Raw genomic sequence first — 26196 nt, 5'->3', positions numbered from 1 at the left:
CTGGGGGCATGTATGACTCGTGTGGACATTGTTCTCCTATGGGATATTGCCACCACAAGAAAAGACATGTAAATGGAAACAGATACAGTAATCTATTACATTAGTGTTTACACCAATGTTTTATTACTAAAGTAAAATTACAATCACAATTAAGCAATGCCTCCTCAGTTAAGAAATTATTTGACTATATGACTATTCTGAGTTGTTTTTACAATACAAATGTTTGGTACCATAAAACAAGCTGCCAATTTCTCTATAAGGGTTAAGGATAGTTTATTTACAAATGCTCTTTCAGGTAGATGAGACAGCTGTAATTTTATGGCGGCATGAGTGTCAAGACTACCAAATTGGCACAGTCATTTCAGTATCATATTTGCTTGTGTGGTCATTCTGCCTTAAATCAAATATACTTCAGTCAATAATACAAAAACAAATATATACAGCTTCAATATATATATACATATATTGTATATAAACCTAAAAAGTTTCTATGTACATCTATACATTATACTACACATCTCTTGACCACAGAGGTGGTATGCACAGATGCTCTGTTAGTCCCAATAATTCACACAACATAATAACAACAAAAATGTGTAAAAATGTAGTCACCACAGTGTAAATATAATTACAATGGAGTTTAATACACTTAAGTTATGTAAGGCTTTTGATACACACAATACCTGTCAGTATTCTTCTCAGAGGATTTGTTGATATTATAAAATGATAAAATAACACCAGCCCTATCCTTAAATCCCATCTTATTCAGTGATTTAATGAGCTGTTCTGCTATGATTAAGCATATTTTAGGTAAAAATGCAGGCTAACTAATAACAGTTGACTCTTAACATACCCAGAAAATGTAACCATAGCACACTGATGATCACAGTTATTGTATAGATCTTGCACAGATAACTTGTGGTAACATAAATATACACATTACAATATAAATAAAAAAAACACTACCACACTGTAATAAGAAATATATGACTGAGCCATGAATTCAGAGATAATATAACTAGAAAATATGATTGTAATATAAAAAAATATTGAAGAACATTCTTCTAAAAATTTCAACCAATTTGTCTGCTATAAGAACAATACCACTGCAGTGCAACAGGTGCAGTCCCTGTGTAAAAACTAAAGTTGATGCAATCACAAAGCTTTTCATACTCATCATTCAAAGTGTTCTTTGATGTATCAACATGAAATTATCCATCATTCATTACACAAGTTGCCAAAGTGGCCAGTGTACAGTTGGGGTCCAATATTCTCACCAAAGGCACATTCACACCTGTCTCTTGGAAAATCTTGTTCTGCAGAGTCATGGCCAACATTGAATCAATCCCCAGTGCACACAGAGCAGCATCATCATCCAGCTCATCTACACTAACATTGCTTATGTCACTGACAATTGTTCTCACACTTTCATGCATCGAAGACAAAGGCTGAACCCTGGGTCCATTGCTTATATCATCTTTTAGCTCAGTTTCCACCAAAACTGACAGTCGTTCTCTGAGAGACGCGTTTTGTGAAAGAACATGAACATTAAGATTCTTGAAGTTGAACTTGCATATGACTTGCTGAGGTCTGTCCATCAGAAGACACATTTTGAGTGCCTCATGAACCTCACACACATCCATTATCATCATTCCTTTTGCCTCCAGGAACTTTTGGAAATGGCGTTTGTTCAACAGGAGACCAAGGTTCAAAGGACCCCAGTTGATGGACTGTCCAGCAAGTCCAAGGTTTCTCCGATAATGACAGAATGTGTCAAGGAATGAATTGGCTGCTGCATAGTTACATTGTGAGGCATTGCCAATGAATGAAGAGATGGAAGAGTAGCACACAAAGAAATCGAGTTTCTTGTGAAGTGTTGCATAGTGAAGGTTTAGAGCCCCACTTACTTTGGGCTGCAGAACCTTTCGGAAGAGAGTCTGATCAAGGGTTTCAATCAATGCATCATGTAATACTGCAGCACTGTGAAACACTCCTTTGATTGAACAAGAAGAGAATCTCTTTTCAATCTTTGAAATTGCCTTCACCACCTGCATCGACACAGAAACATCACATTGGACATTCATGATAGCAACCCTGTATCTTTTCTGGAGGAGTTCCATTTCAAATTGCATTTCTTCTGTCAGAATACTTCTGGACAGCGTTGCAATACAATCTCCACCCATACTGGCAATGAACTTTACTGTCTCAAGTCCCAAACCTGTGAGCCCTCCAGTTACAATATAAACACAGCTTTTTTTAAAGAGTTGTCCAGGCCTGGTGAGCAAAGGGATATCAGACACTGGACAATCAGATTCTGTGTGTTCTAAAACCACTTGCTGCACTGTCTTTGTGGTAAAGTAGGACTCAGCATCTGCATCAGTGTGCGGTCCTACTGTGCTTGATATTTGAAATGTCTCCCTTTTCAGAGGCAGAGATACTGTATCAAAGCCTAATGATAGAAGCCAGTTAAAGACATTCCTGTTTTGTGTTTGTAGATTGGGTCTCTGAAGAACATTAGCCACATCAAGTTTATGTACATGCACAAGGTCACTCTTGGATGCAAACATATTTGCTGAGAATGAGCACGACATGTGAGTACTATACACAAAAATAACATGTCTCTCATGGCCACCACTGTCATGTACTTCCTGCCAAGACTGATCAAATGGAGGCAGAACAACAAGTGTGTGACATGAATCAAAATTTAGAGGTTCTCTTCTGAAATGAGGCAGGCAGGACACATTCCATCCAGACCTGTTTGCTGTCACAGCCAAAACTTTCAATAGAGCAGAGGCTGAGTTTGATGTGATAATAGCCATTTTTTTGTGTTGCGGTTTTACTACAAGCAGTATTCTCTTCAGGATCTCCCATGCCAGTATGAAGTAAGACATACATGGAGTCTCTTTAAGGAATGGGAGTCTCTTTGCACTGTGACACACAGCTTCAGGAATTATAATCTTCGCAGTGGCAGCCACTGGATAACATGAAGCAATATGGTCTCCCACTCTTAGATTATGAACGTTTTTCCCAACAGCTGTGACAATACCACTGAAATCTACAGCCAGAAGCTTGTGATTGTGTGATGTATGCTTGTTCCAATACAACGTCTTGCCGAAATTCAAATATGAAAGGGTGACAGGGAAGTAATCAGATGAATGCACACATACATTGGTTAACTGAACCTCAACTGATTTCTCCAGGACAGGATTGTCCTTTGTGTCAGAGGGGATGGCAGACAAGCTTGTCATTCTGTATGGATTAGTAGTCTGCAGGACAAAGTTCCTCAGATACACTGAGTGCATATCATCCTTGGATGAAACCCTGTCCTTTATGGGGGTCCGTTCTATTCTTGTTGCTGATGTTTGCCCTTTGCTGACCATGACCTCTTGTTGTTTGCAGGTGTTAATTACACGAACCAGTGTCTGAATGTCTTCACCGGTTACAGAAGCAAGGTCAATTAGCTGAAAAGAGAGACCCACCATCTCTGCTGCACAAGCCCTTGTCATACCAGACAGCACAAAACCAGGACTGATATGGTTCACAGTCATTTCTGTCGATCTATAGGTTATGACACGGACAGTGCAAGAGCGTTTGCTCTCTTTCAAGGCTAAAACAACCTGTCGAAATAGCTCACAGCAAGTCACCAAGCATTCCAGTGTCTTCTCAGATGATAAGTGACTGATGTCGTCTACAGCCCAAATGAAAAGAACTTCCTCCAAATCCACATTAGTGTTAAGAGACTGAAACACTAAATCTCGAAGTTGGTTTGACATCCAATGCTCTCTACTCTCCACAGTGGTGGACTCTGGGTGCATGTATGGTCTAAGTGCTTTAGCAACGCCCAGTTTGTCTTCAAAAACTAATGCCTTTATTTTCCAATTGAAATCTGTCTTTTGAGGGATTGCAATTATTTCATTGTGGAAGAACACTGAATGAGGAACATTTGAGCAACTGCTCAAAAATGTGATCCTGACCCCCTTAAGTTCCACCAATACTTTTCCCTCTGTGGTGGAAAAGCAACCACATACATCAAGGAAATCTGGAGTTTCTTGAGTGGCTCGTAAGTACATGACCATTTCCTCATGTAGTGGTCCTGAAATGGTGACACTGCCAATAGCTGAGGGGAATCCCTGCTTTGCTGTTAGCTGTCCGATAGCTATTACTGCAGTCATTTGCAGGAAATAGTCCAGTAACACAGGGTGGACAAAAAAGTCGTGAAGATGTTTTAGAAGTTCTCTGGGTACCTTAATTGTTGTCATAGCCTCCTTGAATTCATCTCCAAAATTCACATCATCAAGCTGTTTGAAGACAGAGCCATACTCGAATCCTGCTTGAGAAAGAATGGAGTAAATCTCTTTTCTCCTCATTATCAATTTGCACCTTTGGGAGATCATGTCAAGACAAATGGTTGGTTCCTCTAACAACGGTTGTCCCTCTGTACACCTATAGGTGCCAGAGGCAAGTGTGGCCACAGAGGACTGTATTTTGAATGAAGCTTCATTTTCAAGTGTCACTTTCAACTGATGACAGTTGGGGCTGAGTGTACACAGACTCTGAAATGTTACACTAAGCTGGAGCAAGGAGACAGGCTTCTTTGGCTGTAAACTTGCCATCACTGAGGCATAAGCTAGTTCGACATAGAGCGTGCCTGGCACAATGGAAACACCATTGTTTTTATGCTCCCAAAGATACGGTACAGTCTCTGATGAGAGGTTGCACACATACTCTTTGTTTTCCCCCTTTATTTTGGATATGAACATATGGGGAGAAAAAGTAGATGATTCATCACCTTTTCTCACAGCTTCAAAACACAATTCTTTCTTTGTGACGTCAAACTGACAGACTGGAAGAGCTGTGGGCAATGTCTTGCAACCCCTGTAGAGCTCATGCCAGTGCACACTGATGCCCAGTTCAAATAGTTTTGCCACTGTAGACATAATTGTTTCATATTCTTTCTCTGGCTGGACAGAAGAAAGAACTATGGCATCATTTCCCACAGTCTCATGTATGTTTCTTTGGAGAGCCCTGCGAGGTCCAATCTCCACAAAGACCACATTTCTTCTTGACTGCTTGTCTTTGGTGGCAGCACTCAGTGTTTGTTCAAATAAAACAGGTTCTCGGATGTTCTTTGCCCAGTACCTGCCGGTGCTAAAGTCACCATCCAAATACCTGTTGCCAGTCACCGTTGAAAAAAGTTTGCATGTCAGGTTGTTGACAACCAAACCATCTGTACTTCTCTCAATGTCATCTACTATAGGATCCATCATATGGCTATGATATGCTGCCGGAACATCTAAGACAAGGAGGAAGATATTCTGAGCTGTGAACATGATCTTTAGCCTTTCATGGAGGATGTCTATAGCATCTGCATCTCCTGACAGAGTGCACGACTGAGGGCTGTTGAAAGCAGCTACACAAATTTTCCCAGAGAGGACTCGAAGGATTTTTAATACCTTTTCTATAGCCACATTACCGACCACAAGCATTTTCCCTCCTGTGACCTTACTCTGAAGAGTACTGCGGTGGTACAGCACTTTAACAGCATCCTCAAGAGACAAGAGGCCAGAACAGTGAGCAGCAGCAACCTCGCCCACAGAGTGTCCGAGCACAGTATCAGGTTTGACACCCCAGTGCTTTAGGAGAGTGGCAATGCCAACCTGAATAGCAAAAAGAAGAGGCTGGACAACATCTGGCTTGCTGAAATCATCATTATCATAGTCACCAGCAAGCCATCGACTGATGCTGGTACTTTTATGACACTGGAAAAGATTCTCAACTTCTCTGACTTTATCTCTGAAAACAGGAACCTCTCTCAAGAGCTGCTTGCACATACCCCTGTAGGCAACCCCATTTCCACAAAACACAAACACCACCTGGATATCTGACTTTGTTGGCTCAACTTTTGTTTTCAGTGCAGACATCAGCTTATGCTGTAAATTTGGGAGAGAAGATGTTAGGAAGGTCTTCCTATATTTGTGTTTGTTATGACTTCTTCCGCATGCCGAGGTGTACAACAGTGCCTGTAGGTCAACTGTGTGATCGCTGTGAAGTCTTTGGTGGGTGTCAGTGATGGATAGAATTAATGATTTCTCAGAGGCTGCAGATATTACAAAGAGTTTTGGACAGCATTTTGGGATATGTGTGGCAACTGTGGTCTGTCTGTACTGTCTTACAATCACATGTGCATTTGTGCCTCCAAACCCAAAGCTGTTGATCCCAGCTACCCTCTTTAATGATGCATTTGTCTTCCACCTTTCAGCTTTAGTCGGAATACTTATACTCAGAGTTTTTACATCTACACTGGAACTGTCTTCAGTGTAGAAAACTGATGGAACAATGGTCTCATGCTTCATCATTAAGAGTACCTTAATTAGTCCTGCCACTCCAGCAGCAGATTCTGTGTGTCCAATGTTACCCTTCACGGAGCCAATCCGCAGTGTTTCTGAACCAGGAGGTCTGCCTTTAGCAATGATGTTTGAGATGCTTCCTGCCTCTGTCGGGTCTCCAACTGGGGTTCCAGTACCATGTGCCTCTATGTACTGGACATTTGCAAGGTCACACTCTGAGTAGATTTGCCGCAACAGCTCCTCTTGTTGAACCATGGAGGGCTTGGTGATTGGAGTAACAGAGTGTCCATCTTGGTTGACAGCTGTTTTGCTGATGATACCCCAAACTTTGTTGCAGTCTTGTATTGCCTTTGTATAAAAAGTCATACCATGAGCAAGCTAGGTATTAACACCATTGCATGCATGTATTTCATGATATAAAATGACTGTAAGAATAACAGTAATGTTCTCACCTTTTTCAGTGGCTTCAGGAGAACAACCCCGCAGCCCTCCCCTCTACCATAACCATCTGCTTTACTGGAAAAAGGTTTGCTGGTCCCCTCAGGTGAGATCATCTTAGCCTTACTGAGAGCAACAAACACTCTTGGCTCTATGATGCAGCTGACCCCTCCACATAGAGCCATCTCACAGTCTCCTAGTTTAGAAAGAAGTAATGGAATGAGGAATATTTAAACATCATGCAATAATTAACTTGCTTTTAGGCAAGTAGAACTACTTGCCTTGCTTTATAGCCTGGCAGGCTAGATGTAGGGCCACCAAAGATGAGGAGCAGGCGCTGTCAATGGCAAAAGAGGGGCCAGTGAGATTAAAGCTGAAGGAAATTCTGTTGGCAGCAATACTCATGGCTGTTCCAGTGCCATTGTAATGAGTTATTGTGGTAAGGCTGTTACTGCGAAGCATCTCATAATCCCTGTTCATAAGACCTGTAACACAAAAATTTAAAGCAGTATAGATTACATTCTGTGCATTGTTTAATTGTGCTATGAACTTTTTAAGCAATGTAGGGTAGCGGTCACCTATATAAACTCCAGTTCTGCTTCCACTGATGCACTCCATTGGTATCCCAGCATCTTCTAACGTCCTGTATGTACACTGAAGGAGAAGTTTCTGCTGAGGGTCCATGAAATCGGCCTCTGCTTCAGTAATGCTAAAAAACTTGTGATCAAACTCATTAAACCTAGAATATAGAAATAACAGGTCCATCATAGTGCAAACATCTATCAAGAGAGGAATTAATACTTTATGTGTCTTAATAGATATAATGCTTACCCATCTATAAGGGCAGCCTTGGTTGTCTGTATCTTTCCAGGTTTGCTATCATCAGGGTCATACCAGAGAGTTGTGTCAAACCTTTCTGCTGGAATATCTACAACACAGTTTTTTCCCTCCAACAGAACCCTCCAGAAATTGTCCAAACCCTCACCTAAAAGAAAATGGACCACATTAACTCTAATATCCTTAAATTAAGACAACTGGAAAAACATTAAAGCAGAGAAATTCAAAATCTTTATGTCAAAATTAAGTCATACCTCCAGGGAAATTGCATCCAATCCCAATTACAGCGATGTCATCCTCTGTGTCTTCCATTGTTGCTATGAAATGTTGCTCTGGGGACTGCTTTATTCTAAAAGCCAAAGTAAAATTTCAAACTTCTCCATAGTGAAGCTTAATGTTGAGTCCTAGGTGCTCTATTCAGTCAGAAGTGGTTTTACAGTACCCACACAACCCTTTATAAACATTGACCGGGTGTCAATGAAAAGGGCCAAGAGAACACAACAATGCCCTGGCTTGTTGCATCTCAGTTGGCTTCATCTGGAACTGAATACACTAATTGTAGGTTGAAATAATTAAAAGGAAGCAGTAAATAAGCTTCTGTTCTTGTCTGGAGATTGACAAAAGGAGTTGAGTTCTAGGTATCCCCTCTGGCAGATTTTAATGTCCTCTGCAACTTGTTTCTTTTGTAACCTTTGGCCACATTGGCTCTGAAAAAAATAGTATATTGTTTTTACTTCATACATGTTTCTAAACATGACATCATTACGGATATGACCGCATTAATCAGGTGTTCAATGTGATGAGGAACACAGAGAAAGACAAAGCTATTTTTTTTCTATTTTTGAACACAAAAGTATGTCTGATTCAGTGTTTCTTGAAAATTGAAAAAAAACTATTGAAAAACAATGATAAAGCTGCTCTAATCAATATTTCTATATGAAAAATTGCTCAAATGAATGGTGTTGCATGTAGTGACAAACCCTTGGAGAATTATCACTTCATTGTGCGCCTCCACTCAGCTTTTCTGAACATCTTAGCGTCTTTGACTGTCACAGTTTTGCTGTTGTCATTCATCACTACTCTCATCAATGTTGTTTCCTGCAGCAAGCAGAACTTTTTAACAAAAAAGCACTGCTAAACCCACTGTTATCTGCCCAGCACCACACAGCAGATTAAGTAATTAGCTGGTGAACTTTATAGCACATTCAGCTGCTAACTTTAAGAGACAGATATGTTATTCAGGAGTTGGCAAATTATGACAAAAGTAACTGGACTAACTGGAGAGTGAGTATTGGACTGAACTTCCAGAAACACTTAAAAGAATGTCAGTGTTGCTCTGTGGCTACCAGGTGTATAGGCAAGTGTTTGCTAACACATTAGCTATATCGCCTTTATAAGGTGCCAATATGTCAATGTTATGTTGGCTAAAACTGTATTATCAATACAGGTTTAAAGTTCAGCTGTGTCATATTAAACACACTCATGAGTAAGAGTAACCTTTATTTGAGCTTCAAGAAGGCCTTTGTACAAAGGAACAAACAGAAGCACAAAGCCAATCCTTTAACACACTTACACTATATACACATTTCCCCTTATTTGTCTGTTACAGGTGAGCTTAGAATAGGACATGAGGGCCTATCACTAATTCAAGAAAAAGAGGACACACCTTTGGGCACTTAAATAAATAAGAACAAAACAAAATAGGTAGATAGATAGATGGTAGATGCAACTGAAATATTTCATATAGATAAAATAACTAATGAAGTTTTCGACACTGAACAGCATTATCACCTGTACCTTGCTATAACCACATGGTACATTCTAGATTGAGGTACTTTAAGGTCCTATGGTGTACACATTTTAAATGAAATATGTCAACAATGAAAAAGACAAATAAATGAACTCATCAGTCATCTTGTTTAACCATGATCTCTGTTGAATTAATTTGCCTTATAACGTTGCTAAGAAACCCAATATGACTCTGATGTATAAAACTACTACAGAAGTCATGACAATAAAGGACAACAAGCCCTTAATGAAACCTCAGATATCTTTGTGAACTGCAGTACAAAAATTAGTGGAGAAAAAATATTTATTGATATCCAATTAAACTTTGAAGTGCTTTAAAACTTGCTGTGAAACAAAAAGTCTTTCATATTAAATGAAAAGACAAATGAAAATTAAAAAATAAAAATGTATATAAGGGGTGAAACAATTTCAGTGTCATCTTCACATTGATAATAAGAGGGATACAAACAAATGAAATACAAGGCCTCCAAAAGGCCTGTGCTCAATTGCACGGCTTAATATATACATGATATAAGAGTCTAAAATGTCTCCTGAGGTATCTATTGGTCCAGTGATTTTCCCTCCAACACCATCTGGATCTCTTTGGCATCCAGAGTTTCATATGTTAGCAGGGCATCAGCGAGCTTCTTGTGCTCCTTACTGTAAGTCTTCAGGAGACTTCTAGCACGCTCATATGAGTCCTAGATGGAAGAGAAAGATTGATGAATCAAAAGTTGAAAAAGCAGGAGATGTTTTAAATCTGTATAAATATATGTATAAATCTTAAAAACTCACCTTCAGTAAAGCCCTGACTTCATTTTCGATGGCAGCTTGTGTCTCAGGGCTCTGTTTGGTTACGTCTCCGTAGGTCATGACACCGAGCTGCGGGAAAAACAGTGTTATGTTCACGGGTTGAATTAACAATAGACCTTTTCATGCATTAACTGCTTGTAACTACTGAGAGGACAGAGCTTTTCATTGTCTTGGGGGTAATAACTGTATGTCTTAATGGTAGTGGATTGCAGGTTTTCATTTAAACCAAACAATACATCAGTTACTGAACTTTAAGTGCAATATCTCCACACTGCATCAATCACTTTCACAACAGTAAAATGCCTACCTCTGGTTTACCTTTGCTGTTATTTTAATGCTTTTATACTTTTATGCACTTATTTGTAGTTATATAATTAATTTACTTCATGTTTCTGAAACTTTCTTAATATATTAGTTCAGTATATTTCTGGTAGTTAAGATAGTTTAAATCGTTTATTCTGTAAGTACACTGTTTGGGAGAAACAGAATTTCATTTCAATATAAGCGAGAAAAGTACTGAGAATGACAATAAAGGAATATTGAATATTGAAATCAGCTTTTTAGTGTTTTGGTTGTAACAAAAATCTGAAATATCGTAGACTTACATGACTCGTAGTTAAAAACTAGATTAACCAGTGAAAATTACAAAGTACTGTACATTGACAAGAATGTGCTCACTTGCTCAGAATAAGAAATATTATGTCCATATTCAGAACTAATATTTAAATGTACATTTACTTTTGTGCAAATGTTTTGTTTTATGCGCTGTAAACAAAGGTCTAGTGGGTTGAGTCTGAAAGTGTCTCCCTTCATTAACTCATGAGAAAGAGCCCTACTGCAACGTATACAGTAAAAGCCCAAGAACAGCACTGGCAAGTGCAAAACTGTTTCTTCAGTGCAAGTGTGAAGGACAAAATGTTCCATCTTCAGCTACACAGATTAAAGTTTTACCTTATCACTCATGCCGAATCTGGTCACCATCATTTTTGCTATTTTGGTTGCGCCATCAAAGTCACTGGATGCTCCTAAAATGCAAAATACAAGAAGATTAAAACTGGTGACATTACAAGCAACCAAAGCTGTTTATATTATCACACATTCAGTATACTAAAATGTTTTACTGCTGTAGAGAAATAATGAAAAATTACAATTGTAAACATGTATGAAGACTTTGTGACAATGACAGGTGTCACTTGATAACAATGAAAATTATGTATTATTCCCAAAGTACCCATCTTTAAAAAAATATTTAAACACCACAAAATAGCACAAATTTATTGTTGCAATCTTTCAGTACAGACGCTGCTTTGGTCAAGTATTTTATCCTCATCTGTCCTCTTAACTTCACACCTGTGGTGATGTGGTCATCTCCAAAGATAAGCTCCTCTGCTACTCGACCGCCCATACTGACATCCATCTGAGCAAGCAGCTGGGCTCTTGTCTCACTCCAACGGTCGTTCTCAGGGAGCATGGACACCTGGAGGAAAGAGACAAGTAGAATACTGATGAGTTTAAGGACCTAGTTACAAAAAGAGACACTAACAGTACTGCTAGTAGTGTGAGATATCTTGCAAAGCCACAACGAATACTCACATGGCCAAGAGTAGGGCCTCTAGGCATGATAGTAGCCTTATTGATAGGCATTGCATCTTTGGTGTAAAAAGCGACGATAGCATGGCCGGACTCATGATAGGCTGTGATGGTCTTGTTCTGCTTGTCGATTTCAACACTCTTCCTCTCAGGTCCTGGAATGGAAATAATAAAATAGAAGCATTGTGATTAAAACTTAGCTCCCATTCATGTTATCTCTCGTTGGGTAATCTGTCTCACTGGATGTAGTGTGAACGCTGCAGAGCAGATCTGAGCACTGTGTGTATTCACCCATGAGGATCTTGTCCTTAGAAAACTCCAGGTCCTTCATTGTGACCATCTCTTTCCCGTCCACTGCCGCCTTCAAGGCCGCCTGGTTGACCAGGTTCTCAAGCTCAGCCCCAGAGAAGCCAACTGTGCCCCGGGCAATGATCTCAGCTTCTACAGCTGTAGAGGAACAAACAATAGAAAATGGCTTCTTAATAAAGGTGATCAGTGTTCAAGAGACAACAGTGTCCTTTACACAACAGGAAAACAAAGGTATTCTCTCAGGCTTTCTTTGTCGAAGGTTTCAACTGATAAAAGAGAGCTGCTGTTTCTGGAAAATGTGCAGGATTTTCTCACCAATATCACATAAGGAGGCAATTTTAAATTAATTATGCAGTAACAAAATTAAAGATCTGCTTTTTACTTTCATGATGGACACTGTGCACTGGAAAGGGCCTTACTGTAGCACCCTCAAGCCTCTTCCAAAATTAAAGGAATAGTTCAACAACTCTCATGTTTGTACAGTAAATACGCAGCCAGCAGCTTAGCACAAAGACTGGAAACAGGTGGAAATACAGAGTCAAGCTATTACCTTAAATGTATATGATGCAGTTTTTACAATTCAGTACACACACGTGACAAAGAAAACTTCAGTTGAAATTAGTTTTTGAAACTTTTGAGCACTTACCAGAGTCCACCTTAATTTTGGAGAGGTACCAGTTGAGAATTTCAGTGCGTCCTTTCACATCTGGGCGAGGGACGGTCACCTGCATGTCAAACCTCCCTGGCCTAACCAGAGCACTGAAAAGTAGTAGACAAGTAGTAGTAATTAATAGTCATAGTATGTGTATTTTTCACTTCTGTTAATGATAAAACTGTACTGCTCCAAATCCCAAACATCAAATGAAAATGAAGAACAGAGAAAATGTGACACCATTTTATCATTTTCATCCAATATAAGGAATTTTGAAGTGTGATATAATATGTTTTCAGATACTCTTGTGTTTTAATTTACTGTCAATGTAAAATTAGAAAGGTAGTACTGGAGGGAACTGTCAAAAATAGTTTGGATTTTTTTTCATTACACAGCACATTTTTAGTTACTTCTCATATGTAAATGTGTATTCAGTATCACAGGCAGTAATATGCTGAAAATAGAACAAGGCCACGAGTATAAAAACAGCCTGTGGCATTTTTCAGGGGACAAAGGTTACAGAGTGGGAGGCAAAAAAAAACTGCAACAGTTACATAGCCTATATATATAAACTGTGTATACATACTGTATGACAGCATATGGACTTTGTTCTATTGATTGACCTTATTACAGTTTCACCTGCTGATATCCTTCAGCACATCAGATTTGTTATTCAACAGTTTTTTTTCTTCAAATGAAGGTTCAAATTAAAGCCTATGTAAACAAAAGTATTTATCTGAAATGTAAACATACTTATCCAAAGCCTCAGCAAAGTTTGTAGCACCAATAACGATGACACCCTCGTTTGGTTTAAACCTGTAAAATACCAAAACATTAGGAAATTAAGGTGGTGGACTACAAGATTTTTCATTCATACAGTGCATATTAAAATCTTATATTATTTCTAGGTGGAAATTAAAGAAAACTGACCCGTCCATTTCAGCCAGCAGCTGGTTGATGGTTTGTCTGGAGTAAGGATGCATAGGAGACTCAATTCTCTTTCCACCAACGCTGTCCAACTCATCGATGAAGATCACACAGGGGGCATTAGCTTTTGCCTCTTCTGCAAACCAGAGAAAAGACAAAGATTGTTGCTGTGTGGATGCATCCTGAGCTGGTTACTCTTCACTGCAATAAAACAGTGAGGGAAGTTCGAGAGATTCTTTGGCATGGCGCACGTTTTCTCACATTCAACAAACTTACTGAAAAGGTTCCTGATGCGGCTCGCGCCAACACCCACAAACATTTCATCAAACTCGGATCCAGAGGCGTAGTAGAAAGGCACATCAGCCTCCCCAGCCACGGCTCGAGCTAACAGAGTCTTTCCTGTGCCTGGTGGACCGACAAGGAGGATCCCTGAGAGAATAACAGGTAAAACAAACAAAGATAAAGTAACAGCATACTAAAAATCTAGCCTAAGACCCTTTGCCCAGTTTGTTACAGAGGGTAGTGTTAGGCTATTTTCATAAAAACAGAAAATTGAGAATAAAATGATAGTACCTTTAGGAAGCTTTCCACCCAGAACGGTAAACTTCTGGGGGTTCTTGAGAAATTCGACAACGTCTTGCAATTCATTTTTTGCCTCCTCTACTCCTTTGACGTGATCAAATGTCACATTCTTCATCTGGATGGGATCGACTGCTGAGTCAAGACCAGATGTGGTGCGGAACCTCACTGTGAAATCCAAAAAAACAACCAGTTCAACCACAGAAAACCAGAAAAACGTCACCAGTTTTTAATGTAGTCTCATGATTACACAGAATACGACTGTTGATTACTACTGTATATGTTTACTGCAGCATACGTGTATATAGGATGATCCATATATGTGCTGCTTTTACACAATTATCACTTGCAAATATTCGTATAGTTCCAGCACACAGGCTGATAACATAAACAATTGAGTACCAAGCAGAAGAATAATCAGTCCAACTCTATATGCACAACATGCTATTATTGCAGATGTCAAAAAAAAAATATAACATCATATACTTAAGCTTACAATAGGCTCCAATAGAGCACTCACTTTATAATATAAGCTTGGAGACACTAACGAGCTTTGTTCTCTTTGCGTTGTGCATGTAGGGTTATGAGTTGATTTGCAAGTATAGGAGAGAATGAAAACTGAAACAAACCAGCATCAGAAAAGGAGCCTTTACCCGAGAGAAACGGGGTTCTTGACAGACCATAAATACCGATGAGAAGGAGGACCAACAGGATCAACCTGGTTCTCCTCAATGAGTCTGTCAAAACACAGCAGAGACAAATGTTAGTCATTGGTGTCTTCAACTGAATTCAACTCAACACTGCCACCCAAAGAAAACCTGGTGCAAGTGTTACACTGGATACCAGGGACTCCCTTGATTTTATGAGGGTCCTTTTCTTTGACAATTGTCATCTAGATGATAAAAGTAAGTGAGCCACATGCCTTGTGTTCTCTGAGTAAAGGCCTGGGATCTCATGAATCCCTCAGTGAAACCCGTCTTGAAAGCCTCCTGGTGGTTTTCTGGAAGGTTTTTATTTTTCATCAGTTGGTCCAGCGACTGTGCCTCTGGTCCCTTTTCCCTCAGGAGCAATCCCTGTGAGGAAAACAGAGAAAGTTAGTCGGTAAACTTCAAAATTCTGACATTTCTGCTACTTTTTCCATCCTATTTGATTTTTGAAGCTCCAAATAATGGCTCAAAAAACCAAAAATTAGTCAAATTGCACATTGAACGTCAGAAAAAAAAAAATTATTCCACTATTACTGGCAGGGCATATGTCCACCTTTTATGTATTTATGCAGTGTCAGTGAAATTGAGCTTGATGCTATAGTTGAAGAAAGGACCAAATCAAACAACAAACCAATATTTCAACTGCCGGATAGAAAGCCAGTTTGTCTACTTGAAAGCAGTGCAGCAGACACATTACACTTTCCATTAGAGAGAATGTTAAAAACTGCTGAAACTGAGCAGTAAAATGCTGACCTTCATGAAGGCTGGTGTGTATGGCTCAGACTCCACTGGACCATCATAACCGGGTGCTGCTCTCCTGGTCTTTGATCTAAGTGTCTTGAAACCCCGACTTTGGACCCATACTAAAGAGAACAAACACATGAAAAACAAAAATACATGAAAAATTACCCTGAATTTCAGGCCCTCCACCCACATTGAATGTCAGTTTCTTACCAGGTGAGAATTGAAGCTCTGAGCAAACTTCTTTTAGAGGACTGTGATATTGTCTATGGAATATTGGTGAGCCGAAAACCCCCAACCTTCTGTGTGAGAACCCTGTGAGACAGATTGAACAAATGAAAATACTTAGTTTGTTTCACTTTTGATATAACGTGGACAAACGTGTAGCAGCAACAGCAGCTTTTAATAATGTAAGCGACAGGAAATGTCCTTATAAAAAAACAACAGTCTTTTCTTTCAGCTCTTTTTGCCTGAGCTGCTCACCATGCTTGTTGTGAAAGAAGCTGTCTGCTGAAAGGTGACTCGTCTTCCATGTCGAAGGAACGGCAGGAGGTTCTTCTGGTCCAAGTGTCGGCAGTAACCTGCTGACCAGCTCATCCAACTGACTCACCCTGATATCTGACAGGCCCAGGTCCCGCAGGCTCACACTGGGCTATTGAGAAAGGACAGCACAGGGAGATATATCTATATCTTGTATGATAATTCTTATGGTATTAATAACCTACAAGTGGCTGCTCTTCATGGAACTTTTCCAAACTTTGTTAGACTCTTTCAGAAATAGAAATGGACAGATAAGACTGCACAGATCTGCCTCGGGTGCTTTGGGATGGACATATAAGTATAAATATTTATGAAGATCACACTTGACGGTTACTGGTGGATTTGACAAAAAATACCTGCATCCTTTGGCTAGTTTACAATTTCTGCAGGAAAACAGTGTCTATTGCATATTTTAACTTTAGTTCATCCAAGACAGATTTGTGTAGCTTGACATTTAACCACACTTGGAAAAGAAATAGAGCCAAGAATGTATTGCTGAAGATCTATTATTTACTATAGCAATGATTTTTTTAAATTATGTTTTATTTGGTATTAAAAACACATTACAATATATTACTTATGTGTAGAGCTGCAACTAATGATTATATTCATTATCAATTAATCAGTTGATTATGTCTCAATTAATCAAAAAATGAAAACAGGTCAATCACTGTTTCCCACAGTCCAAGGTGACACGTTCAAATGTCTTGCTTTGTCTCAAACAACAGTCCACAACCCAAACATATTCAGTTTATTGTCATAGAGGACTAAAGACACCAGAAAATATTCATGTTTGAGTAGCTGGAATCAAAAAATTTAGATATTTTTCTTAAAAAAACAAACTCAAAATGATTAATCGATTATCAAAATAGTTGATGATTGATTAAATAGTTGGCAACTAATTGATTAATCGTTGCAGCTCTAATGATGTGTATGTGAAGACATCCAAGTTTAAACCAATGTACATTGCTAATTATCATAATATGTTCATTAGGATCACTGTGCTTTATCATCAACTAACCACTGAAGTCAATCATGATGTTCGTCTCACCTCTTTTAGAAACGGACTGTGCTCTGGAGTGAAGTCTTTATGCAAGGTCTGGACTGACGCTGTGGCTGTGTTCTTCAGAGAGTGGAGGGCATTGATGAGCTGGCTGAGGGGCACTATCATCTGGCAGAGACAGGAGACAGATGGTGAAAAACAGTGTTTTAAAATGTGCTGAGATGTATAATCATGTTTTTTATAGCATAACACAACACCCACATGTCTGAGGTTTTAGCTAAATGGTCCAGACAGTGGAGTAGCACTGTTATGTCACAGTTATTCACACCGCTCTCCGGCACACAGATGGTATGGGCCACATATGTCAGATGAATGAGAGTTGTGTAACCTCAAGTCTTTGAAGATTAAGTTAGCGCCCTTCAACTTACTTTAAACCTCGCTTTTACCAACACATATCATATGATGAAATCATGACCGAAAGCGCACGTACACAAAGCTCACCGGGGAGTCCCCTCTTTATAATAGCTTATCACGACAATGTGACGTATGCATAGGCTGATTATGAAGCGATCTAACATTGGCTCGTTAGTGCTAACATTAGCCGAGCACTGTTTGTCATTGACGGCGAAGAAATACTAAAACACACAGTCATACACCGTGGCTTACTGTTATAACTGTCATTAACAGTCGTTCCTAGGCGACGTTGACAATTTCGCTACGTTGTAAGACACATAAGTTGCGCGAGAGAAGCGCACATTAGCTGGCTTGGTCAGAAAAGCTGCTACCCAGTCGGCTTACCTGTTGGGGCTGAAGCGACGTCGACAGTGAAAACATGTTTTCCAAGTGATTATTAAAAAATATAAAGATTTGGAAGGTGGATGTGTGAGGACGGGCCCTCTGTGTAACGTGAATGAGCCTGTTGTCCCGGAGCCGTGTCCTTTTGTTTTCCTTGTTACACAACTTTCAGCAGCTTAGCTAACATCGCCAAATGGATTCTCCGGCATCCGAGGTCATGTCAGTGGACTACAAAATGACGTCAAATCGAATCACTACCGGCTACCGTTTGCATCGTTATGTCACTCGTGGAACTCAAACCCAACGTTTACTAAAAATCGGATTTAAAAGGCTTAAAGTGTGAAAATCAAACATAAAATTGAATTTATATTTGATCATCATGCGCTTTAAGAGGGAAATATGTTTGACTGTTATTACATAATTTATACACTTATCTACCATGCCTGCCCCTTACTGCCGGATTAAAAATAAAACATTTAAGACGATAAGGTCTCTACATTCGCTTTACACTTTCCAGTACTGGTAGTATATTTGACAATTTTACATAAAATATCAATAATTAACGCTTCATTGCAGCACATTTCAAGCGCTGTTCGTGCTTCGCATACAGGCAGTTACGTGAACAACTAAAACGGAGGTTAGAGGACCCCGCGAAATAGCAGTGGATTCAAATTTTCAAAACAAACCGAAGATTGTTGTTCTGTCATGTAGGAGTGTAATTATAGCTAGCTGGCTGTTACTGATCTAACACAACGTAATTTCTCTTTTGAAAACAGTGACAACATGGACGAAGAAGAAAAGCTCAAATGCAGCTCAAATGATAAATCTGTAGATGTTCCTAAACCGCCTTCAATCGAGGATTTCATCATTTTGAAGCCCATCAGCCGCGGAGCATTTGGTAAAGTCTACCTTGCGCGGAAGAAGTGTAATGCCCGGTTATATGCCATCAAGGTGAGTCAGTTTGGTGTCTCACAATATTAAAACCTGACTGAGACTCTAGCTTAGTTTTAAACACTGTTTTTTTCGTTCTCCAGGTAATGAAGAAAGCAGAGATGGTTGATAAAAACATGACGGGACAAATGAAGGCAGAGAGGGATGCACTGGCTTTGAGCAAAAGCCCCTTCGTGGTTCACCTGTTTTACTCCCTTCAGACAGCCTCTAAGATCTTTCTGGTAACACGAATAGCAAAAGCAAAAACACTTGCACAAAGCACATTTACAATAAGCCACTTTGTGATGTTATTATTTGTACAGCTGTGGCTGAATCTTCATTTTCATGTTTCTTACAGGTGATGGAATACCTCAACGGCGGAGATGTGAAATCTCTTCTCCACATTTATGGGTATTTTGACCAGGACATGGCTGTCAAATTTATCTCAGAGGTTGCACTGGCTTTAGACTACCTACACCGTCATGGTATAATCCACAGGTACTTTGATACTAAATTCATTTGAGGTGATTTGTTAAATGTGAGTCATGCTGAGGGACTGATATTTGGGTGAGGATCTCTTTTTCAAGAGATGTGTACAAGAAAAAACAAAACATGCAGCATAATAGTAAAGACATGCAAAACAGAAATTCAAACGAGATATATTTATGAGTGACATTAGTTCCAAATTAAAGAAAAAACATACAAGTGGCTTTCAAAATTTCTGAGTAGAGCGTTTTTAATTCTTGAAAAGGAATGAGAGATTAAATTTCAAAGTTTAGCCTAACTGTAAGCTTGCAATTTGCAAGGAGCATAGTAATTAAACCAGTTTTTCCATTTAGATGTGATCAGAAACAAGTTTTTCCAGTACAATGAACAATACAACTCCTTTAAAGAGAACTTGTATAATTTATCTGACTTCTACTTTTTTTTAGGGACTTGAAACCGGACAACATGCTGATATCCAACGAGGGTCACATTAAATTAACAGACTTTGGCCTTTCCAAAGTCAAGCTTGATAGAGGTAAGTCCCATCAGCTTGACAAATCAACAAAGTGATCATAACCACCATTAATGTCAATAATATCTTTATTTTCATCTTTGTGGTTTCTATCAGAACTGAGTCTTATGGATATCCTTACTACCCCGTCCTTGGCCAAACCTAAAAAAGATTACTTCCGCACCCCGGGTCAAGTCCTCTCCTTAATCACCTCTCTTGGATTCGTGAGTGAATTTGTCTCATTTATTATGAAGAGATGTTCAATTTGCATTCATAGTTTGTTTTGTATAATGACTTTTCCCCATTGTATCAAACATAGAATACACCTGCAGGAGAAGGTAAACGTCACTGCAGCGCATCTGCTGTGTCCAGTCCCATGTCCTGTGGCAAAATTAAACAGAAGAATAGCTCACTTGGTTCTCCCCTGTTGACGAAAAAAGATGAGCTGCACTCTCTGGCTCGCCGCCCTTGGAAAATGGGTATGTCATAGATATCCAAGAGCTCTTTGCTTTTTTAAAAAAAATTATTTATCCATTAACCCTGCAGAATGACTGATTATGGAAGAACTTTTTAATAATTTGTGAAAAGCTGGCATGTAATAAAGCTCCTGGTGACATTTTTACATTTAAAATATGAGTCAAATATATTCACTGTTTTGATTTATCTGCATTATCTCCATAGGACCAAACAACAGTGTGTTTAGTCCGCATAACTTGGCTAAAAATCTGACTCCCACACTGCTCAAGACCAGAAAGAGGTTTGAGACGATGAGTGCAGGAAGCACCACCGACACTGAAGGTGGCGTCAGTCCACTGTGGGAGTGTGATGAGGTCAGTGATTGTAAACCTATAAATGTATATATTTGGATCAGATGTTCTGATCAACTGTTTATCAATCAATCAATCAATCAATTTTTATTTATAAAGCGCCATATCACAACAGAAGTCATCTCAAGGCACTTTTCACATAGAGCAGGTCAAGACCGTACTCTTTAATTTACCCTAAATCTTGATTTAAGTAATTCAATATAAAGTATTTCTGAATATAAAGTCCTGATCTAGTATTTGTATTGTCATTCATAATACAGTTCACAGTTTTGTAATGTTAGTGAAAACGTGAAAAAGATATGTTTGGCATTTTAATAATTTGCTTTTAAAAACCCTACAACATAGCTTTCCTTCATTAGTTTTCAATTATCTTAAACACAGAAAAAATTAAAATAGCGATTGATTGATTGATTGACTGATTGATTTGATTTATTGATTGGGACAGTGTGCAGTTTTAAACATTAAAGATGCACTGCACTGGAATTAGCTCGAAGCTAATTTGCATCCGTAGTCCCCCACAATCAAAACATACAACAGCATAACAACAAACAGTACAAAGCAAAAAAAAAAACCCCACAGAACACACCATACAAAATACAAAGCTACACACAACAGCACATCATATACACCCACAATGTCAATTAGTTTGCAGAGTGCAGAGATCATTAACAAAAAGTTACACTTCAAAGAATAACATTTAAATCGCAGTTTCAAAGTTGTTTCTTGCCATATTCGTTGAGTTGAAATTAGCTGCTACTACCGCTTTGTGAAACACTAGTGGTGACAATAATTTCCTTATTTTCTTTCTTCTTCAGAAAGAAAATGAACATACTAATGAACAGAAGGGGAGAGCACACTCTGAGTCCAAAGTGCCTGAACAGGACCGTATGCCAACAACACCCGGCACCTTTGGGTCCTCTAAGGCCAGCAGCAAAAAGTCAACTCCAGACCATCTTGCAGAGAAGAAGCCTCAAACCAACAAACCAGAGTCCACACCTCCGGATGATAGAGATGATCAAACTGCAGTTCCCTCATCTGTGAAAAGAACATTTTCAGATGTAGAAAGAAGTCCAGAGCCATCGCACTTCCCAGCAAAGAAGAGCACTGCAGACTATAAAAGATGCTATGAGATACCAGAGAAGACTACAAGGTTTCACACGGGCCTGACTGGAGCGTTTTCCAACATCCAAATGGGTGACTTCATGGCCTCCACTGAGGGAATCGGGTTAGATCAAGACCGGGGCCCAAAGCGCTCCAGTCCCATCGCTGTGGCCAAGAGTCTCTTCTGTGAACTGGAAGAGCCGACAGAGGACACGTTTGAAGAAGGAGCCAAAGATTTGTCACATTCAAGCTTCACGTCACCGCTTGCTGGGAACAGCGACATTTGCAGGAGCTTGAGCCTCGACTCCGATGAGTCTGCGCACGAAACGTCCCTCACTATCGACAGCCACGCGTCTCTCAAGCCAAGCAAGTGTTCCAGAAACAGACATTTAGATTCATTTGAGGAGCAAGAGGAGAACAAAGACTCATTCATGACCGAATCACTTCCACGAACTCCCTCTGTCGTCGCTGCTGAAACACCCAAACTTGGTCATTTTGGCTTGAGAGGTGAATCTAAGTCTTCCTTTCTCAACCAGCACTCTGATCTGGCCTTCGGCGTGGCACAATCCCCCTCGTTCCTCAAGCCAAGAAACGTTGTCGTTTTCCGCAGCTACTGTAGCTCCATCAACCGATCCAACATGTCGGGGGTGTCGCGATGTAGCATTGGGTCTATGGAGGCTATGGATGTGTCCGCAGTAGGCTCTTATCTCTCTGGGTCAGGTATCGCAACACCAGTGCAGAAAAGATCCAACTCCAACAGCTCTCTCTATCAGGTACAAAGTTACAGTTTGAGTTTTATTGCTTTTCTTAAACAGAATCACAGTTTTGAGGGAAAATGGTTTTGCATTAGCTGTTGTAGAATTTCTCAAAGTAGTTCATGTCTGTGTGAAAAATATGTAAATAAAAATAAAGTAGTCGAACTGCATGTCATGTAGTTTTTGAAAACGTTTTCGTGAATTCATCATCTTCATCAGTGCAAAGAAAATTAAAGAGCAAAAAGTTTGATGATTAATTGATTGTTTTTTAAGTTTTAAGTCTTTTAAAACAAAAAAAACATTTTTAGGAAAGTTCTTTTGAATTTTGGACTGTTGGTTGGACAAACTCAGACATTTAAATAAGTCAACTTCTGATGTTTTAGGCAGACAAAGTGTCAACCACCTAACAGTGTCATTTAACCATTTTATCTCACATTTCCTTTGTTTCCTCCTCCACCAGACTCCTCAGCCCATGTCGACCTCTCATACCCCTTTCAGGACACCGAAGAGTGTCCGAAGAGGCGCGTTGCCTGTTGAGGGTGCACCCATTCTAGGAACCCCGGACTATTTGGCTCCAGAGCTTCTTTTGGGAAAACCACATGGTAAGAGAGGAACATTCAAGAGAGACAGCCAAACACTGTTTTTTTGTTTGTTTTTTTTTTGGTATCAACATGGGACACTTGACATTGTAGCCCTTGTGACAGACATTCTCTTTGAGTTTCAGGAAGTGGTCCTTGTGGTAAGTTTATAACGATATCGCTGATTTTTGCAAGCGAGCTCGCATGTTCACCCAGCCTGCTAATACGCTAGAGGAAATGAGCTGATTTTCCCTCCATTCCCCCTATCCCCACTGTTTCTGTTCCTACCCTTTTGAATTGGTGAACAAACTGTGGGCCTGATCAGAGTCAAGGGGATGGCGGTTTAAGTGGTGTGATTACAAAGATTTATTAAAAAAAAAAAAAAGGCCATTTAGGTCTTCTAACATTGAGCTAACACCATTGTTTGGGAATCAGAGTTGTTGAGGCTGAAATGCTTGTAAGTGGGCAAAATGGGATTTTTCTGCTCTTAAAACCTGCAGGTTGGGGGTAATCTTGGCACATAGCCAACGTGTTGTGAAACTGACTTTATTTGTGACATTTAGCACCTGATATGCAAAATGTCATCTAATAATAACCTGTTGATTGAACATGCAATTACTTATTCAAATGTTAACGGCTGAGGCCAATATTTCCTACCATTTTTGTAGCATGACTGCTGCTATTTGAATTCATGAGCAGTCGGTCAGTGACATGAATGAGTATATTTAACCAATTCATCTGCTGTCAATTGCTTTTTTAACTTGATATGTAGGATAATTTTGGTTTTACATGATTGCAGTAATTAGGAAGCAATATTACTTTTTTTAAAACTACAATTCTAGACACATATATCAAGGTTCATGTGCGCTCAATGTAACATTTTAATTGGATTTGCAAAAAGACAGTTTGATTGATAATGAAAATGGCCACAGTGGTTAACTGTTTATTGGCTGAATATAAGGGTTTCTTGTATTAATATCCCATCAAAGTGCAGTAAAGTACAGTCCTAATCTTTGTCTTTAGCTGTTGTGAATGAAATGTGAGGAATGTGAAACCCTTCATCCTGTAACTTAATCCAACTTTAGTCGCTGCTTCTTGCTCAGTCACCGCAATACAAGTAGTGCACCCTCTAACAGGAAGCAGCGTTCGAGGCCAGCAGCCTGATTGACTTTTCTTTGCCCCCCATCCAGACTGCATGGTGGATTGGTGGGCGCTAGGTGTGTGTCTTTTCGAGTTCCTCACAGGTGTGCCGCCTTTCAATGACGAGACGCCTCAACTGGTCTTCCAGAATATTCTCAACAGAGGTGAGTTTGGTTTGATGCAAACATCAACCATAAAATATTCAATTTTAGTCGGAGAAATCAATTCATACTTTTAATGTCACCTCACCGTCACATATTTTAGATATCCCCTGGCCTGAGGGAGACGAGGAACTGTCTGACAATTCGAGGAATGCCATTGAAATCCTGCTGACGATGGACATGACAAAACGGGCTGGTCTAAAGGGTGAGGACTGCTTTTCTATTATTTTTTTTTGTTTGTTTTTTAATTCAAAACACTCATTAGGTCATCAGACCATCGTTAAATTCATGATTTTTATCTGATGAAGGTCTGAGGACCAAAAAGGCATTAATAAAGTGACATCAGTAATCTTTATAAACACTGCAGGTCTATATTTGAATTATTATCAGTTTACACACCTACTTAGATGGTCAAAAAAGCCGTGATCAAGGAGGTATATCCAGCATTGTCCTTACATTTATTCACAATGGGTATTGAATCTAATTGTTGGAATTGTCCAAATTAAATGTGAAGAGCATTTTGCTAATTTGTCTGAACATCCACCAGAACTGAAGAGCCACCCCCTGTTTGAAGGCTTGGACTGGGACAACCTGCAGAACCAGCCGATGCCTTTCGTACCTCAGCCAGAGGATGAAACCGACACCTCGTACTTTGACGCAAGAAACAACGCTCAGCACATTGCCGTGTCCGGCTTCAGTCTGTAGAGCTTTAGTGCAAATATGAGAGGTGTGTGTATATATTATACAGAAGGTCTGTCACACTTTGAAGAAGTTTATTAAAGGAACACTCAGGACATTTTGGTCTGTTGAAGTGAGAAAGTTGTTCATGAATCACTGGCTTTCGTCGTTAAAAACTGTAAAAATCAGACCCGTTTCTGCACTGTAGTAAAGTTTTTATTCATTTAGGGTCCTATTATTGAAGAAATCATTTTACATATGTGCAATCACCGGTCATAAAAGCCTTAAAATAGCTGAATGCTGAGTTTGTAGAGAATAAAATGTAGAAAGTCTCTAAATGTATTTTATGCCTTAGTAAGTATTAACATAGGCAGCAGTTAAAGGTCTTATATTTGGTTCTTTTATTAGCAAAATACTACTTTGCTACTGGTTTTTCTTACAATAGACTTTGACGTGTTGTTATGGTTATATTGATTAATTATGTATGAAAGTTCGTTTAAATGTGGCACTTCCTGCCTGATGTTAACTGTCCGTGCCAATACGCTCCATCATTGCGATGTTCCCCTGCTGTTAGTAGACTGGGTGGGCGGGCCCCCTGAATTTCTCTCCGAGGGGGACGATACTGTTAAAGAAAACATGATAATATATTCACGAATAATGTATTTTATATGTAAATCTTGTTAATAACATTTAGTTGTCTTTTTAAGACAGGAGTAGGTACTTTTGTAATTGTTTTCCTGCTTTTATGTCATCTGTTTGTCATTTTGATGTGATATCCTGATTGTTTTCTACACTACTTGGTTTTTAGATAAGTTCACTAGAGCTCCTCACTTCTTGTGAAATTTTATCTCGTTCACTCTAAGAAAAAATACAAATAAAATGTTTGTAACATGATGCACTTGTGCCCTTTTTCTGTATGTAAAATAGCACCAAATGTCACAATAACAAGACTTCAAAAAGAAG

The 26196-nt window shown here is 39.3% G+C and overlaps 3 protein-coding genes across 4 annotated transcripts; 1 reads left to right on the top strand and 2 right to left on the bottom strand.

Annotated features, from left to right (window-relative positions):
- Positions 1-90: 90 nt before the first annotated feature.
- pks1 (polyketide synthase 1) lies at positions 91-7992 on the bottom strand. Its single transcript, XM_067578581.1, has 6 exons — positions 7877-7992; positions 7617-7770; positions 7364-7524; positions 7067-7270; positions 6800-6981; positions 91-6695 (listed from the first exon to the last, which is right to left on the bottom strand). Exons 1-6 carry the CDS (start codon positions 7932-7934, stop codon positions 1212-1214), a joined length of 6243 nt encoding a protein of 2080 aa, XP_067434682.1. The 5' UTR covers positions 7935-7992; the 3' UTR covers positions 91-1211.
- A 1113-nt stretch (positions 7993-9105) lies between these two features.
- LOC137173713 (ATP-dependent zinc metalloprotease YME1L1-like) lies at positions 9106-18341 on the bottom strand. 2 transcript variants are annotated; one of them, XM_067578695.1, is made up of 18 exons: positions 18070-18341; positions 17320-17439; positions 16212-16380; positions 15942-16043; positions 15741-15850; positions 15203-15353; positions 14910-15017; positions 14275-14448; positions 13978-14130; positions 13705-13837; positions 13528-13590; positions 12769-12881; positions 12105-12260; positions 11817-11968; positions 11574-11700; positions 11175-11248; positions 10206-10292; positions 9106-10111 (listed from the first exon to the last, which is right to left on the bottom strand). In XM_067578695.1, exons 1-18 carry the CDS (start codon positions 18103-18105, stop codon positions 9971-9973), a joined length of 2169 nt encoding a protein of 722 aa, XP_067434796.1. In that variant the 5' UTR covers positions 18106-18341; the 3' UTR covers positions 9106-9970. The 2 variants fall into 2 exon arrangements, with proteins under 2 accessions (XP_067434796.1, XP_067434797.1); XM_067578696.1 differs by having other exon boundaries at positions 14934-15017; positions 18070-18340.
- Positions 18342-18696: 355 nt separating this feature from the next.
- On the top strand, positions 18697-26127 carry mastl (microtubule associated serine/threonine kinase-like). The gene is made up of 12 exons (XM_067578694.1): positions 18697-19017; positions 19101-19238; positions 19355-19494; positions 19929-20017; positions 20111-20217; positions 20313-20472; positions 20675-20823; positions 21636-22694; positions 23137-23278; positions 24445-24558; positions 24659-24760; positions 25103-26127. Exons 1-12 carry the CDS (start codon positions 18850-18852, stop codon positions 25258-25260), a joined length of 2526 nt encoding a protein of 841 aa, XP_067434795.1. The 5' UTR covers positions 18697-18849; the 3' UTR covers positions 25261-26127.
- Positions 26128-26196: the final 69 nt, after the last annotated feature.

This window comes from Thunnus thynnus, chromosome 21 (genome assembly GCF_963924715.1).
Source record: "Thunnus thynnus chromosome 21, fThuThy2.1, whole genome shotgun sequence".
In the NCBI taxonomy this organism is placed as follows: Eukaryota; Metazoa; Chordata; class Actinopteri; order Scombriformes; family Scombridae; genus Thunnus; species Thunnus thynnus.
This window is presented reverse-complemented; position numbering and strand designations above follow the sequence as displayed.